This window comes from Oryctolagus cuniculus, chromosome 18 (genome assembly GCF_964237555.1).
Source record: "Oryctolagus cuniculus chromosome 18, mOryCun1.1, whole genome shotgun sequence".
In the NCBI taxonomy this organism is placed as follows: domain Eukaryota; kingdom Metazoa; phylum Chordata; class Mammalia; order Lagomorpha; family Leporidae; genus Oryctolagus; species Oryctolagus cuniculus.
Genome location: NC_091449.1, coordinates 8,272,019 through 8,287,972, shown reverse-complemented (window position 1 = coordinate 8,287,972; position 15,954 = coordinate 8,272,019). Strand labels below are relative to the sequence as shown.

At 61.3% G+C, this 15,954-nt stretch overlaps 1 protein-coding gene across 1 annotated transcript; it reads right to left on the bottom strand.

Moving 5' to 3' along the window:
* Positions 1 to 591: 591 nt before the first annotated feature.
* GYS1 (glycogen synthase 1) lies at positions 592 to 15,787 on the bottom strand. The gene is given in 16 exon segments (NM_001082023.1): positions 592 to 1,880; positions 1,992 to 2,072; positions 2,726 to 2,889; positions 3,071 to 3,166; positions 4,695 to 4,821; positions 5,461 to 5,574; positions 6,845 to 6,923; positions 7,011 to 7,070; positions 9,592 to 9,698; positions 9,864 to 9,984; positions 10,304 to 10,421; positions 10,815 to 10,959; positions 11,122 to 11,307; positions 11,881 to 12,072; positions 14,015 to 14,196; positions 15,547 to 15,787. Coding segments are annotated over 16 exon segments (2,208 nt in total). The 5' UTR covers positions 15,665 to 15,787; the 3' UTR covers positions 592 to 1,562.
* Positions 15,788 to 15,954: the final 167 nt, after the last annotated feature.

The following is a 15,954-nucleotide window of genomic DNA, read 5'->3' as shown; positions in this document are numbered from 1 at the left end:
ACGCGGGTTTCTAGAAGCGTCTGCTGGGTCAGCTCTGACCCCTGTTCCCTTTGCGGGAGCAGAGGAAGTGAACCGGGAGCTGGAGGCCTGCTCAGCGCCACGCCCCTCCCGGCAGGGCTCCCAGGGAGAAGGGGGCTTCTGTGTGTCTCACACATGCGCACACGCACGCGGGCCAAGGGGAAGGATGACGACACATCCCAACACAGCCAGCTCTCTGAGTCCCCGAGTAGCAGCTGCCTCTGAGCTGCACACCCGGCCTAGTGAAGATGAGAAATCAAAGGGAGAAACAGAGCCACGCAGGGGACAGCCAACCCGGGAGACGGCGCCCCCACCTGCGGCAGGACAGCCGGGCTGGGTCGTGGTAGGGGGAACGGCTGCCCGCCAGCGCTCGCTCCCAGTCACAGCCGCTCCTGCCAAAGTTTGCAAATCAAGCACCGGTTAGGCAGAAGGGCCTTCGGTGAAGTCCCCGGGGAGGCAGGGTGAGATGAGGGAGCAGGACAAGGCCTAAGGCCGTGCGGGTGGAGGCCCCAGCCTGAATCGGACCACACCTGGGATTCTTAAATAGATGTATTTTCTCATCTCTGGATGCACGCCAATCCCACTCCTGCCCCCTGCAAACCAAGTAGAGCAGCAGACACGGCACAGCACACGTGAGGGCCCTCCCTTGCTCCGAAGCTTGGGGGCGGGAGGGCCTCGAGGTAAACGTGAATGTTCTAGAACCCAGTGGGCTCAGTTCTGATCAGGAGAAAGGGGCCTGGACGCGCACAGTGGTGAGGCTCCAGGTTCAACAGCCAGCCCCGGAGCCCAGTGGTTTCAAGGCGGCTGAGACGGGAGGCGGTGGGGACGGAGGCGGGGAGACCGTCAGCTCTGGCCCCAGCACGGCGATTCCCTGGAAGGCACCAGGAGTCTGTCTCCAGCTAGGAAGGAGGCTGGGGTCTAGTCTGGGAAAGGCCAGGCCGGCACAGAAGTGTCCACACAGGCTGTATGGCTCGCCAAAAGGAATGAGGAGCCAAGGGGTTCGGCCACCCCTGGCTTGGCCAGAGTTGGGACCACAGGAGTGTATCTGGGGGGGTGCTCCAGCAGAACTGAGCACCCCAGGAAGAACGCGAGAGGAGCCGTCCCGGAGCCTGTGTTCAGACGGACGGCCGTCCGCACTCAGCTGTCTCGGGTCCCTGAAGGTGACTTGTCCCGTCAGCAGGGACGCCGTGTGGCTCCCAGCGCTGGCAGTGCCACCCTGTCTGCTGCAGGACGGACGAGCCGGGAGCACCCGGGGGACCTCAGCCCGGAAGGCAATGGCCACTGGCATCACCCAGGAGTGGTAGCGGCAGCTGCCGGCCTCAGGGACTGGCCCCGGCCTGCAGAGCTCTGGGGTACAGATTATGTGTTCTGAAACCCAAGAAAGGCACGGCGTTGTGGAGTGTGGGGTGTGGGGGCCCCGAGAGCAGAGCTGGGGACGGGGGCTGGAGTGTGCGGGCTGGGGCTGGGTGCGGATCACGCGGAGTGTGGCTCCCGCAGCGCCTCTGGGTGTCGGGCCGGGCGGGAGCGAGGTGGGGGCGGGGGACTCAGTTGCGCTCCTCGCCCAGGGAGCTGGCGGGGCTCAGGGGCTCGCTGGGGGTGCTGAGCGAGCTGGTGTCCACCGAGTTGCTGCGCTTGCTCCCGCCGCTGGACGAGGTGCAGGAGGCCCGGCGCGGCCACTCTGGGGCGCGGATGTTGCGCCGGTCCTTGGCGGCCTCCTCATCCTCGTCGTAACGCTCTCCGTCTTCCTCGGGGAGCCCGTCCCGGGGCTCCTCCTCGTCCTCGCTCTGGTGTGGGCTCGAGTGCCGCGACAGCGAGGGCGACGGTGGCACGGAGGCGGGCCGCGGGTAGCGGTAGCCCTGGGTCTGCGGCCGGGGGAGGTGCACAAAGCGCAACAGCGTGAGCGGAGGCCCCAGAGCCCCCAGCCCAGCCCGGCCAGCCCGCCCCGGCCCAACAGGGGGCCCGGACCCACTCACCGCATCCGCCTCGTGTGGCTCGTAGGTGAAGTGATCCGGAAAGGCCTTGGCCAGGGCCATGTGGCGAGCAGACATGTAGTACTTAGGGGGGAGAGGAGGAGAAGGCGTCAGTCCAGGAGCCAGATCCGCCCCCGGCAGACGGCAGACGGCAGGCCCTGGGCACGCTCCTTAGTGCCAGCGAAAAACCCACCCCAGGGACCAGCACTGCACTCGCGGGGGAAGCCCCAGCCCATGTGGGCGCAGGCTCAGCTGGAATCCTGCCTGTGCCACTTCCATCCCAGCTCCCTGCTAATGAACCTGGGAAGGCAGTGGAAGACGGCCAAGTGCTTGGGCCCCTGCACCCACAGGGGAGGCCCGGATGAAGCTCCTGGCTCCTGGCTTTGACCAGACTGGTCCTGGCCACTGGGGCTATTTGGGGAGTGAACCAGTGGATGAAAGATCTCTTTCTCCCTCTCTCTCCCTCTCCCTCTCCCTCTCTGTAATTCTGCCTTTCCAATAAATCTTCAAAAAGAAAGAAACCACACCGTACCTATCAATAGACCTCTATGCAAACCATCCATCTCTCTGGCCCCACCCCTTATGTAGATGAGCAAAGCTCTGAATGGGTGGACTCTGGGCCACACCCCTCCTCAAGGGAAAACTCTTGCCCAATGCCCTTCCAGGAGGGGTTGACTGATGGGTCCCCGCGGGGGCGGGCCGGAGAGCCTGGGCCAGCGCACAGCCAGGGGCCCTACCCGGCCCAGGTACTTCCAGTCCAGGAGGTCGGAGAGGCGCTCGGTGCGGTTCCGCTGGATGATGCGCTGCCTGCGGCTCTGCTGGCAGAAGCTGTAGAGGAAGGAGGTGAGCTGCGAGCAGGAGTCGTCCAGGCTGCGGAAGCGCCGGTCCAGGATGTAGATGCCTGCGGGGGCCAGCCGGGGCTTCAGCGAGGGGACGCGCTGGAGGCCTGGCTCCCCCTGGAGCTGGGGGGCTGCGAGACCCCTCCCCCCACAGGAAGGCCAGCGCCTCCCTCCCCAGGTCCACCCTCCCCGGTCCAGGCTCCGGTGTCCCTTCTCCGCCCCCCGCAGGAGGCGGGCGCTGACCGTAGGCCGAGGGGTCTGCGATGTGTTCCTCCATGAAGCAGCCGAAGCCCGAGAGGTTGGTGGAGATGCTGGGGATGCCCATCACCGTGCACTCGGCTGCGCGACAGCGAGAAAGGCCGGCTTAGCCCCGGGGCCCTTCGCAACAAGGCCCAACCGCGCCCCCTACTGGGGCCGTCAGCAAGTGCAGGCGCCGAGTAGCATTTCCCCTAGTCCGCAAACATTCTTAAAAAGACATTGATTTGAACAGCAGGGATACAGAGAGAAAGAAAGATCCTCCACCCGCTGGTTCACTCCCTAACGGCTGGGCTGGGCCAGGCGGAAGCCAGGAGCCCAGAGCTCCACCCTGGTCTCAAATACGATGCCAACTGGGCGCCGAGGGGAAGCCAGCGTCGCAGGCGGAGGCTTAGCCCGCTGCACCGCGACACCGGCCCCCATTCTCCCTACCTCTAAGAGGATCAGAAAAGGGAACTGTCTTGCTCAGGGACCCACGATAACGGAGACAGGGCTGCTGGTTTACTCAGCACTCCGGCCGATGCCCCTGTGTCGGTTATCACGGGATGAGTCTGTTTTGCTGCGAGATTGAACATAAGTTCTCCTTATTGGTATCCCTGTGTACAGAATGTCTATTAGCTGTGTTCAACACCTTAAACAACCCTGGGAAATGGCTCCAGGAGTTCATTTTTATCTTTTTAAGTAGACACTGGAGGGACCGGCGCCGGGGCACAGAGGGTGAGGCCGCCGCCTGCAGTGCCGGCATCCCATGTGGGCGCCGGTTCAAGTCCTGGTTCCTCCACTTTGGACACAGCTCCCTGTTAATGCACCTAGGAAAGTAATGGAAGATGGCCCAAGTGCTGGGGACCCCGTACCCACATAAGAGACCAGGAAGAAGCTCCAGGCTCCTGGCTTTAGGCCTGGCCCAGCCCCAGCCATTGCAGCCATTTGGGGAGTGAACCAGCAGATGGAAGACCTCTCTCTCTCGATGTCTGTCTGTCTGTCTCTCTCAGTAATTCTGATTTTCAAATAAACAAATAAAAATATGTTTTAACAAACCCAGTATTCAAAAAAAAAATAAAAAATAAAAGGCTTGTTAAATTACTAAAGCACACTACAGGGAACATGGTCTTATTTAACGTCTAAAACACTGGAAAGCGGCTTGATTGAAAAGGGTGTGCAGAAGCGCCAAGTTTGAGGGTTACAGGGAAACACCCCCCAAACGGGGGCAATTTGCCAAGCAGCAGCTCCCGCCGAGAGCGCGTGGCCAAAGACCCCCGAAATGGGGAGGTGGGCTTGAGGGGCACGGGGAAAGCCCGGGAAGACCTCGTCACTCTCTGGTGTGTGTGAATGGTGCTCTCGGCTGCTGTTACTTGGGGACAAACACCAGGGGGCTGCGGGGGCTCGGCGGGGACGGTGACGACCACCTGAGGCCGAGTGCAGCCCTGGGGGTCTATGCCGCACCGGCGATGGTTAGAGAAACGCACGCTGTAGCAGAACAGGCGGCTACTGCTGTCCTGCTCCCCAAGCGAGGGGAGCTGGGGCTCAGAGTCGGCCACTCCTTCACCCCAGGGTCATGCCGGACCTGGCCACTCCCCAGCACCACGCTGCCCCCGCCTCGCTTTGCACCCACCTGGTGTGTAGCCCCAAGGCTCGTAGTAGGAAGGGAAGACCCCCAGGTGGCAGCCACGGACGAACTCCTCGTAGTCCACAGGGAGCAGGGGGCTTGTAGAGGACAGGAACTCTGGGTGGAAAATCACCTGGCCGTGGAAAGGAACGGCTTAGCCCAAGCACCTCACGTGGCAGTTTCTTTTTTTTTTTCTTTTTTTTTTTTTTTTTTTGACAGGCAGAGTGGACAGTGAGAGAGAGAGAGACAGAGAGAAAGGTCTTCCTTTTGCCGTTGGTTCACCCTCCAATGGCCGCCGCGGCCGGCGCGCTGCGGCCGGCACACCGCGCTGATCCGATGGCAGGAGCCAGGAGCCAGGTGCTTTTCCTGGTCTCCCATGGGGTGCAGGGCCCAAGCACCTGGGCCATCCTCCACTGCACTCCCTGGCCACAGCAGAGGGCTGGCCTGGAAGAGGGGCAACCGGGGCAGAATCCGGCGCCCCGACCGGGACTAGAACCCGGTGTGCCGGCGCCGCTAGGCGGAGGATTAGCCTAGTGAGCCGCGGCGCCGGCCGTGGCAGTTTCTTGAGAACCCAGAGTGGCCCAGAGAGGGTGACACACTTGTCTAAGGACACACAGCAAGTGTATTTGCCTCAGGAGCCGGGGTTCTTCCTGAACAAAGCAATGAACGTCCTTGATGGGCCAGGCGGGATGGGGCGGGTGAGGCCGGGGCTCCCCTCCCCTCCCCTCCCCTCCCCTCCCCTCCCCAGCGTCCCCCTGGCCAGCGCTCTCACCTTCACCCTGTCGGCACTGCTGTTGAAGAGGCCGATTCGGCGGATGGTGGTGAGGATGGGGTCCGAGGAGTCGTCCAGCATGTTGTGGGTGCACACGGGGGGGAAAGACTGCCGCTGTGGGGGCCACGAGTGGGGCGGGGGTCACGGGAGGGCCGGGCAAGTCAAGGAGACCACCACTCCCGCCAGAACAGCAAAGCTGAGGGAGTCCCAGAGCTGAAGACTCCCGGAGTGGCCATCTAACCAGCTCCTGCCGCTACCCAACGCGAGCCTAGAAGAACTACAACTCCCAGCTGCCGGTGAGGCAGAGCCGGGGCTTAGCTGCCCCCTATAGACTATGGGGAATTAGGTACCTGCTACTCCCCCAGTCAATGGAGCCACAGACTGTGCCCAAATGGTGCCACACTCTAGGGCCTTGTGGGAGCTGTAGGTTTCTATGAAAATCCACCCCCCTCCAACAGAGGCCCAAGGAAATTAATTCCCAGGAGTCACTGGAACCAGAAGAGGCCAGAGGGCGTGGCCTTTTACAACAGCTCGTCAGCTCGCTTCGCAAACACTGTTCACCCTCAGTCTGCAGGTCCAGGGGCCGGTGACGGCAGCACTGCCAGTGAGGCGGCTGCTTACGGACCGGCTAGAGCGGCTTCCATCTTGGAGTGCGGCGTGGCTGTCCAGGGTCCCACTCGCCAGGGTCCCCGGCCCTGACAGCACGCACCCCCGAAGTCCCTGGATACCAGGGAATTGAAGGCCTCTTTAACTCCCAGAAGCCCCTGGGGCAAGGGAGGCGTCATTGTAACGGGGCGTCCCGGGGCCTGCTGGGAGTTGTAGTCGTCCTCTTAATAAGCACCGATCCTGAAGTTCCCACTCACCTAATGCCAAGAGGCCACAGCTCCCAGGGGTGCGTGGGGAATCAGATACAGCCAGTGGGATGAGAAGCAGTGGCTGCCCAGCATTCTCAGTCCTCTCCAGGGAACACAAGATGCTGTAGCTGACCGCCTGGCTCCACCCCCAGAGCCGCGACAAAACTACCACTCCCAGCAGCCTCCGGGCGCAGAGGCGGGGCCAGAGGCCCCCCCACCCCCAGGACAGGAAGTTGTGATTCTCCTCTTGTGGCTGTCTTGACTGTCTTGTATTCCCTTGTTGCCCTGTGTCCACTGACCCCAGGGACCCGAAGAAACCACCACTCCCGGCATCCCCCGCGGCAGAATGCGCCACAGAAAACAGCCGGCCTGAGTGCTTCTGTTTTAAATTCCAGCCTTCCGTGGACCTCGGAATCGACCCCTCAAGGCAGGCCACCCAAGACAGCAGAACTCCCAGCAGCCTCTGGGGTCGGCGGGAACGTGGCCAGCTGCCCCTGGGGTTGCTGGGAACGCCCTCTCCCGGGCCCTACCTGCGTGGCAAAGATGGCCCTCTTCATCATGGTGAAGTCTTCCTTGTCCAGCATCTTGTTCATGTCCGGGAGGCTCCCCCTGCAAGGGAGCAGGGGCGTGCATCTGGGCATGGTGACGAGAGGGGCTGGGGCCCAAGAGGGAAGAGGGCTCGGGCCGGGCACTCACACCAGCAAGGATTCATACAGCTTCCTCCCGAACTTCTCCTTCACCGTGTTGGCTGTGTCCCTGGAAGGCACAGAGCGACGTCACACACACACACACACACACACACACACACACACACACACCCTGGAAGGCACAGAGCGACGTCACACACACACACACACACACACACACACCCTGGAAGGCACAGAGCGACGTCACACACACACACACTCACACACACACACCCTGGAAGGCACAGAGCGACGTCACACACACACACACTCACACACACACACCCTGGAAGGCACAGAGCGACGTCACACACACACACACTCACACACACACACCCTGGAAGGCACAGAGCGACGTCACACACACACACACACACACACACCCTGGAAGGCACAGAGCGATGTCACACACACACACTCACACACACACACCCTGGAAGGCACAGAGCGACGTCACATACACACACACACACACCCTGGAAGGCACAGAGTGACGTCACACACACACACACACACACACACACCCTGGAAGGCACAGAGCGACGTCACATACACACACACACACCCTGGAAGGCACAGAGTGACGTCACACACACACACACACACACACACACACACACCCTGGAAGGCACAGAGCGACGTCACATACACACACACACACACACACACACACACCCTGGAAGGCACAGAGCGATGTCACACATACACACACACACACACCCTGGAAGGCACAGAGCGACATCACACACACACACACACACACCCCGGAAGGCACAGAGCGACGTCACACACACACACACACACACACACACACCCTGGAAGGCACAGAGCGACGTCACACACACACACACACACACACACGCTGGAAGGCACAGAGCGATGTCACACACACACACACCCCCTGGAAGGCACAGAGCGACGTCACACACACACACACACCCTGGAAGGCACAGAGCGACGTCACACACACACACACGCTGGAAGGCACAGAGCGACGTCACATACACACACACACACCCTGGAAGGCACAGAGTGACGTCACACACACACACACACACACACCCTGGAAGGCAGAGTGACATCACATACACACACACACACACACCCTGGAAGGCACAGAGCGACGTCACACACACACACACACACACACACACCCTGGAAGGCACAGAGCGACGTCACACACACACACACACGCTGGAAGGCACAGAGTGACGTCACACATACACACACACACACACCCTGGAAGGCACAGAGCGACGTCACACACACACACACACACTCACACACACACACCCTGGAAGGCACAGAGTGACGTCACATACACACACACACACACACACTGGAAGGCACAGAGCGACGTCACACATACACACACACACACACCCTGGAAGGCACAGAGCGACGTCACACACACACACACACGCTGGAAGGCACAGAGTGACGTCACACATACACGCACACACACACCCTGGAAGGCACAGAGCGACGTCACACACACACACACACGCTGGAAGGCACAGAGCGACGTCACACACACACACACACACACACCCTGGAAGGCACAGAGCGACGTCACACACACACACACACGCTGGAAGGCACAGAGTGACGTCACATATACACACACACACACACCCTGGAAGGCACAGAGCGACGTCACACACACACACACACACGCTGGAAGGCACAGAGCGACGTCACACACACACACACACCCTGTCTGCCATTTTATTGTTAGCCTTTGAGCTACTGGGGAAACTGAGGCCTGGGTCCTCTGGGCTGCAGGGTGGGAAGTGGGGAATGGAACCCAGAAGGCTGGGATCCTTTGTGCTGTGTGGCCGAGGACAGGTGGCCTTTCCTCTCTGACTCCCGTGTCTCAGCTATCCGATGGGGCTAAAAATAGATCCGACCTCAGAAGCTGGCAATGAGGAGCCAATGAGGTCAAAACAAAAAGTGCGCGGTGCCTGGCACACGGCGAGCCTTCCAGAAATGTCAGCTATTATTAGGACTTGTGCTGGTCCTGGACGTGGTGATGCAAAAACCCATTTTATACAAAAGGAAAATAAGATTCTGAGTAGGGGACAGGCAGACACCCAAGTAAGAATGTCACTCCCCTGCACGGTCCTCCCACAGCCCTGGCCTCAACTTCTAGCCTGGCTCCCTTGCTATTTCTCTAGCATGCCTCAGGGCCTTTGCACCTGCTGCTCCCCCCTCCCCAGGCCTGAAATCTTATTCCTCAGCTGACCACATGGTCTGCTCCCTCATTTCCTTTCTCTGCCCAGTGGTACTTCCTCGGTGCCATCCTTCCTGACAACCCTGTCTCCTATTCCAGTTCTGTTTTGTTTTTGCCAGAACACACTCTTTAGAATTTTCTGGAACACGAGCTTAAAAGACAAGGATTGTATCTTTCTTGTCCATCACAGCCAGTGCCCGGCACATGGTAAAAATGCTCGCTGGAGCAAGTGACTTGAGGGGGAATGGATGGGGACACGGATCAGGTCACAGACGGGCAAACCGAGTCTCCTGGGGAACCGCCAGCCCCAAAGCGCAGGAGTGGGGGCAGCAGGGGCCGTGGGCCGCGGGCTGCTGACCAAAGCTGTTTGCGCACGGCCTGGCCCTTCAGTGTCTCCACGTTGAAATTGTTGGTCCGAGCCGGCATGATGAAGAAGGCGACCACCGTCTGCTCGCTGCCGTTCACCTGGGCGGGAGAAACGCACAGGGGGAGGCTCAGGCCCCGCCCACCACTGCCGACCCCCAAGGCGCTGGGGCTTTGCCATGCCCCTTCTTGGAGGGGGGGCCCTTCTCCCCCAGTTAACACACTGTCTCCCGCCCGCGCCCTTGCGCCATGTGGCACAGGTCTCACTCTGAGCAGGTAGTTGAGCCGAGCCAAGGCCTCCAGGAAGACGTCGGCCCCCTTGTTGGAGAACTCGTAGCGGCCGGCGATAAAGAAGTACAAGGTCTTGTCCAAGTTGAAGTCTAGGTGTCTATAAGGAAGCCACAAAGCAGGGTGAAGCCCTACACTCTCAATATGTAGCCCTGACCTTAAAACTACAAATCCCAGAAGCCATGGGGTGCCCAGGCCTTCTGGGAGTTGTAGTTCTTCTCTCTATAGAGACAGAGCCGCTCTGATACTTGGCCCATTGTTCCAGGGCTCAGGGCCTCAGGAAGAAGCTCCCAGCTGCCCCTGCCCTCAGACCCAGGTCCCCAGGCGCCAGGACCCCCAGCCGCCCCTCCCGCTCAGACCCAGATGTCCACATAGACACCCACTCCCTTCTCTAAGTCCTGTGTATCTGGCTCACGTACCCATAAAAGTGACCCCGCACAAACTCCTGGATCCGAGCCTTGCTCTGGGCATGGAGGTTCTGGAACTCGTGCATGGCAGAGAACTTCTTCACATTCAGGCCGTTGGGGGTCACAATGTCTGGGGTGAGGGAGAAGGTCCCGCCGTTCACGCCCTCGTCCGTTCATTCGGATCAGCGCGGTCCAAGGCATAATCGATGGAGACGCCCCTTTCCCGTGGCAATGTCTGGTCGCTGCCGCTCTCCTGGGAGCTCCACCGGGACCCCTGCACCCGGCCACACGGCTGCCCCCAGCACCACTGCACCACCTCTCAGCTCGCGCTTTTCCCAAAAGAACCACGCCTACTAACTCTCCACTCCCTTTCAGAGCCCACTGTCCACTTGAAGCAATGACCACATCTCAACCCTTTCTAGTGCAGGGCACATCCCAACCGCCGGGGCTTCTGGGAGTTGTAGTTCTTTAGAGTTTGGCTTTGGCATAGACGGTGGCCTGGAGACTCCAGCCTAGCCCCTACCTGGCTTCCTCTTGAGCAGGTGCTGGGCCTCGATGGCGGTGATCTGTGACACGGTAGTGAAGACGTGGGCGCAGTGGGCTGCTGCCCGCTCCATGCAGTAGCGGTGGTATATCTGCCTCTCACCGGCTTCCTTGTCCACGTTAAACTGGGTGGGAAGGGAGGGAAGCCGGTTACGGGGGTTGGACGGAAGAATGGAGGTCCTGGGAGGGGGAGGGGAGGTTGGGACTGGCAGCTGGACTTCTGGGTCTGAGGAAACAGGGGGCTGGGGAGTTGGGTTCCCCCAGCGTCCGCCTCACTCCCAGCTCACGTTCTCCAAGTTGTTGTAGAAGTCCACGGCGCCGGCACACAGGTAACGCCCCAGCAGTGTGGCATGGGTAGTGAAGATGGTCGCCACGGGCAGCCGCCGGGCTCGGCACAGGCAGAGCCCGATGCCCGCCAGCCACTCGTGGAAGTGTGCGACCACGTGCGGCTTCTCCTCATTCTGGGCCAGGAACTGTGGGGCAACAGGGACAGGGCTGATGTGTGTCCACGTGTGTCACGAAGCACACAGTTCCTGGAGAACCCTAACCAGCACAGGTCTGGACGCAACCCTGGCCAGAGGACTACAATTCCCAGCATGCTCTAGGAGCAGCCCATGTCTACATTCTTTGTCCCAGGGTATGGAAAGTTAGGTTTCTCAACTCTTTAAAAACCTAAAAGGTGATCAGAACCAAGACTGTTAGTTCTCAGATAGGCTGGGGATCGGCAAGTACTCTAGGCCGAATCTGTGCGCTTAAGTCTGGCCAAGGTCAGACTAGAGAACTACAATTCCCAGAATTCCCCGAGGCAGGCCATCAATTCCCAAGAGCTTAGCAGCTCTGCACCTGCGAGACTGGAGTTAATGAAGCTGAGGTTGGGAGTTGAATCTCAGCAAAGAGGAAGCTGGGCCCCTGGACGCCACATCCCCAGGATCAGAACTAATCCTTGGATTAAAGGACCTCCCGGTGCCTCTGCGCCAGGCGCCGGTGGGCACTGCAGCTTCAGGCTGGGGTGCAGCGCGGTGACGGGGGCAGACAGTGGGGCCTACCTCACCCAGGAACCAGGTGGTGAGGAAGCCAAAGAGGACAGCGTCGTTGGCCTCGCGGTCGTACCAGGGCACCCCGATGTTGCAGGTGTCCCAGAGCTCTCCCTTCCAGCGCTCCAGGGCCCAGGCGGAGGCCCCCACGTCCAACAGCACCACCAGAGGGCCCCCCTCGATCAGCCAGCGCCCGAAGTACACCTGGGGGGACGGGCGTGACGGGAGGCGCAGGGCTCTTGCGGGCTTCCTCCGCCTCCTTGTTTCCACATCCGCTGCCAATTTCCCACCCGCCGCCTTATTTCTATCTGCTGTCGGCTACTCCCATCACTTTTTCCACCCCCACTGCGACGTCTTCCTCAGCCTTGGCTTGGTTTCTATCACCGTCTCCTGGCTGCTCTCAGAACCACTTGTTTTGCCGCCCTGCCAATCACTTCTCCTGCCCTGCCAATCACTTCTCCTGCCCTGCCAATCACCTCCCGCCCTGCCAATCATTTCTCCCGCCCGCCGCCTCATTTCTCCACTTGCTGTCTCATTTCTCTTGCCAACCATGCTAGTGCTTTCTCCAGTTATTTTTCTTTCTGTTGCTAATTCCCTTTGTAACTTCTGCCACCACCACCCCCCACACTTCTTCCACCAGAATATTTGCCACTTTGTTGCCCATTGTTTTCAATCTGCAACCACGGTTTTTAAAAGAAAATTATTTATGTGAAAGACAGAGCTCTCATCCGCTGGTTCATTCCCCAAATGCTAGCCACAGCTGGCGTGCTGGGACAAGCCAAAGGCAAGCACTGGGATCCAATCGGGCTTCCCACGTGGGTGGCAGGAACCAGTCACCTGAGCTCTGGCTGCTGCCTCCCAGGGTCCGCAGTAGCAGGAGGCTGGAGTCTGGCATTGAACCCAGGAACTCCCTGTATCGGACACGGACATCCTCACGGCGTCTTTACCGCCATGCTAAACACCCTCTCCTGCGGCAGCGTCGTCTGTCCACGCTCCCAAGCCTGCGTTTTTCTACCTGTCGCGCTCCCCCCGAGCCCCTGGCCCCGGTGCTGGCCCTGCCACCACGGCTCTGTCCTGTGGACAAGCAGCCATCCTCCCCCGCAACCTGGCTGCTCCCGAGCTGAGCTCGGCTCTCCTGCTCCTCCCCCTCCCAGCTGTTGTGTGCCCTTTTGCTAGGGGGGGCTATTCTTAGGAACAGCTGCCCTGGGGGAGGGACCCGGCCGCCCTGGGGTGCCTTAGGGACAGTCTGGGTTTCACTGGACTCTGGACCCCACCCCGGATCAGAGGCTGATTGGAAGGAGCCGAGGGGCCTGCCGCACCCCTGCCCCCAGCCCCCCAAACCCTCAGCCCTTCCCCCCGCTGACTAAGGCCGTGCTCAGCCTGGGGCCCCGGGACTCTCCATACCTCTTTTTGATCCCTAGATCCCCCGTCCAAGACTCCACCCCCTGGGTCTGTCTGCCCAGCGCTCCTCTCTTATTAATCAATACTCCATCTTCCTCTCTCCTTCTCGGTCTTTCTCTGGAACGTCCGCAGCCTGTCTTCTGCACCTACAGGCTGCTTCTCTCCCCGGAGCCCGGTCCCTGGGTTTGTCTCCACTTGCCTGCCTGCCTGCCCACCGGGCTCTCCTAGCTGGGCCTTCAGAGTAATCAGGATGAATGCTGATAACCTCCATGGTTTACACACGGCCTCATTTCCTTTATGATCATTAACTCCTCATCCTCCCAGCGCCCCTCCGGGGCAGATGCTACCGGCAGCCACGTTCACTGGCCCCGGTCACGCAGGCAGCACTTGAACTTCAGCCCCCCACCTCCCCACCCCCATTTCCTGCTCCTGCACACCCACCTGACCCCAAACCACCCTCCTTCCGGCTCTGTCCGGCTGCCTTTCTGTCCAGTTCTTTCTCTGGGCTCTGAGGACCCTGGCCTCTTGGATATATGTTGTAGCTGCTGGCTGTCTGTCGGCCAATCTCCTGGCCTGTGTCATGGGGCCCTACCTCTGCCTATCGCCCGCTCCTCCTCTGTGTCTGCCTTCCCCACACCTGTCTGTGCCTCCCCGGGCCGTCCACACCCCCTGCCCTTCTGCAGCTACACCTGCAGGGTGAGGGCGGCGCCACCTGTCTCCCCGCCTCTGCACGGCCATGTCCCACCTTGCAACCCTTGCTGTTCATGGAGTCCAGGGTCCTCTTCAGGGCAGGGGTCGGGGGCTCCAGCAGCTCCACCTGGGTCCTCACGCCTTGCTCGGTGTAGGGTCCCACCAGGAAGTAGTTGTCGCCCCATTCGTCTCCCGTCACCTTGGCCTTGGTCTGCAGCACCGTGTAGATGCCGCCCACTGTGGGCCCAAGCGTGTGAGGGCAGAGCCCAGCTGGGGCCCGATGTTGCGACTCCTGGGGTCCCCGACCACTGGGAGCCCATACTTCCGAGTCAGAGAGGAGAGGGGGTGGGGCTTGGAGGTTTGAGTGGGGGAGGGAAGGGGGGCTGGAGGACCTCCTTCTGGGTCCACAGGGGAAGGGGGCTCAGGCTGGACTCCTAGGTCGGAGACAGATGGGGCTCGGGGCGTGGGCTCCTGGGTCTGAAGGAATTCCGCCCCAAGGGTGGCGGAAGCTGAGGGACAGGGGTCCCCCGGTCTGCAGCCTGCAGGAGCTGGGGTGAGTCCCCAGCTAACCCCAGGACGCGATAAGGGAGCATCTGCCTGTACGGCGCCAGCCAGCATCCCGCATTGCACAAGAGAGCCTGAATCATCCTTCCCGCCCCCAGGGACCCTGCTGACCTGGCTGCCGGTCTCCCTTCCCGACCGGGGGCAGAGGTCCTGCCCACGACCCCACCGCAGACTGGGGAGTCTGGGCCCCCAGCCTCCTCCCTGCCTGCAGCCGGAACCCTGACAACACGTGGCTGTGTCTCTGCAAGCCAGCCCCATCCTCCCCCCACACCCCGCAGGCAAACCCCGGGCCGCTGGTCTGCGGGGGAGCAGGACCACCTGGCTCCTAGGGGCTCCAGCCCCAGCTTCTCCAGATCCAGACCCTTGGAGGCCCCGGAGCCACTCCCAGCCCCTGAGCAACTCAGGACTTCCCAGCCTTGGCCGGTTCCAGGCCACCAGCTCCTCGTCCAGTAGCTCAGGCCTTCCACTCCTCCGAAGTCCAGGCATTCGGCCCTAAGTCCCTCCCACCCTGGCCCCTATATAATGAGGGGCTCCAGCCCCCTCCCATCTTTACCCCCCAGCAGCCAGGTCGCCAGAGCCCCCCCACCAGGACCCACACACCCCCTCCGGCTCTCGCCCAGACCCAGACTTCCATCCTCAGCCACTTCCCCCCTGGGGGGTGGTCACAGGTCTGAAGCCCCAGGCAGCACTTTGCCCTGTTCAGGGCCCATTCCCCAGGAGCCCCCCCTGGATTAGGAATCTCTTGCGCTATTTTAACGCCCACTCTCCCTAGGACCCCGGACCTGAGTTTCCAGCCTCCTTTTATTTTAAGGCAATTCACTCATCCCCTCCCCCCAGGGCCCAGGAGCCATACCCCAGGCTCTGCCCAAGGGCACAGGAGTCACTGGCGCCTTGCCCGGGACTCAAGAGACCCCCGTGGAGCCCCGACCCCTATGTGGTCCTCTTTCTCCCTGCGACTCAGCGTCCTGGGCCCCCTTACCCGGCTACCCTTTCAGTCACAGGCCCCGACGCCCGCAGGCTCACCCTTGTTGGCCACCTCCCAGGCCACTTCGAAGAGTACCGAGTTCTCCAAGTCGAACTCATCCTCCCAATCCTCCAGTCCCGGCAGCGAGGACACGGACAAGGTGCGGCTTAGAGGCATGGCTGACGCGGGCGGGGGGCTCCGGGGCCGCAGGTGGGGACCCCGGAGGTGTCCCGGGGAATGCAACGGGCAGGGCGCCCGGGCTGGGTGTCTGGAGGCCGACGGGAAGTTTGCAACGAGCTTGGCTTCCTATTGCAGGACCGCACCCCCCGCCCGGAGCGCTCGGACCGAGGCTGGAGGCGGCCGCAGCGTCACTGAGGCCAGGGGTGCCCCTGCAGTGAAACTTTGCGGCCGCCAGGAGGCGGTGCCCGGCCCCCGGCAAGCGCCATTGGTTCGCGCCAGGGGGCGTG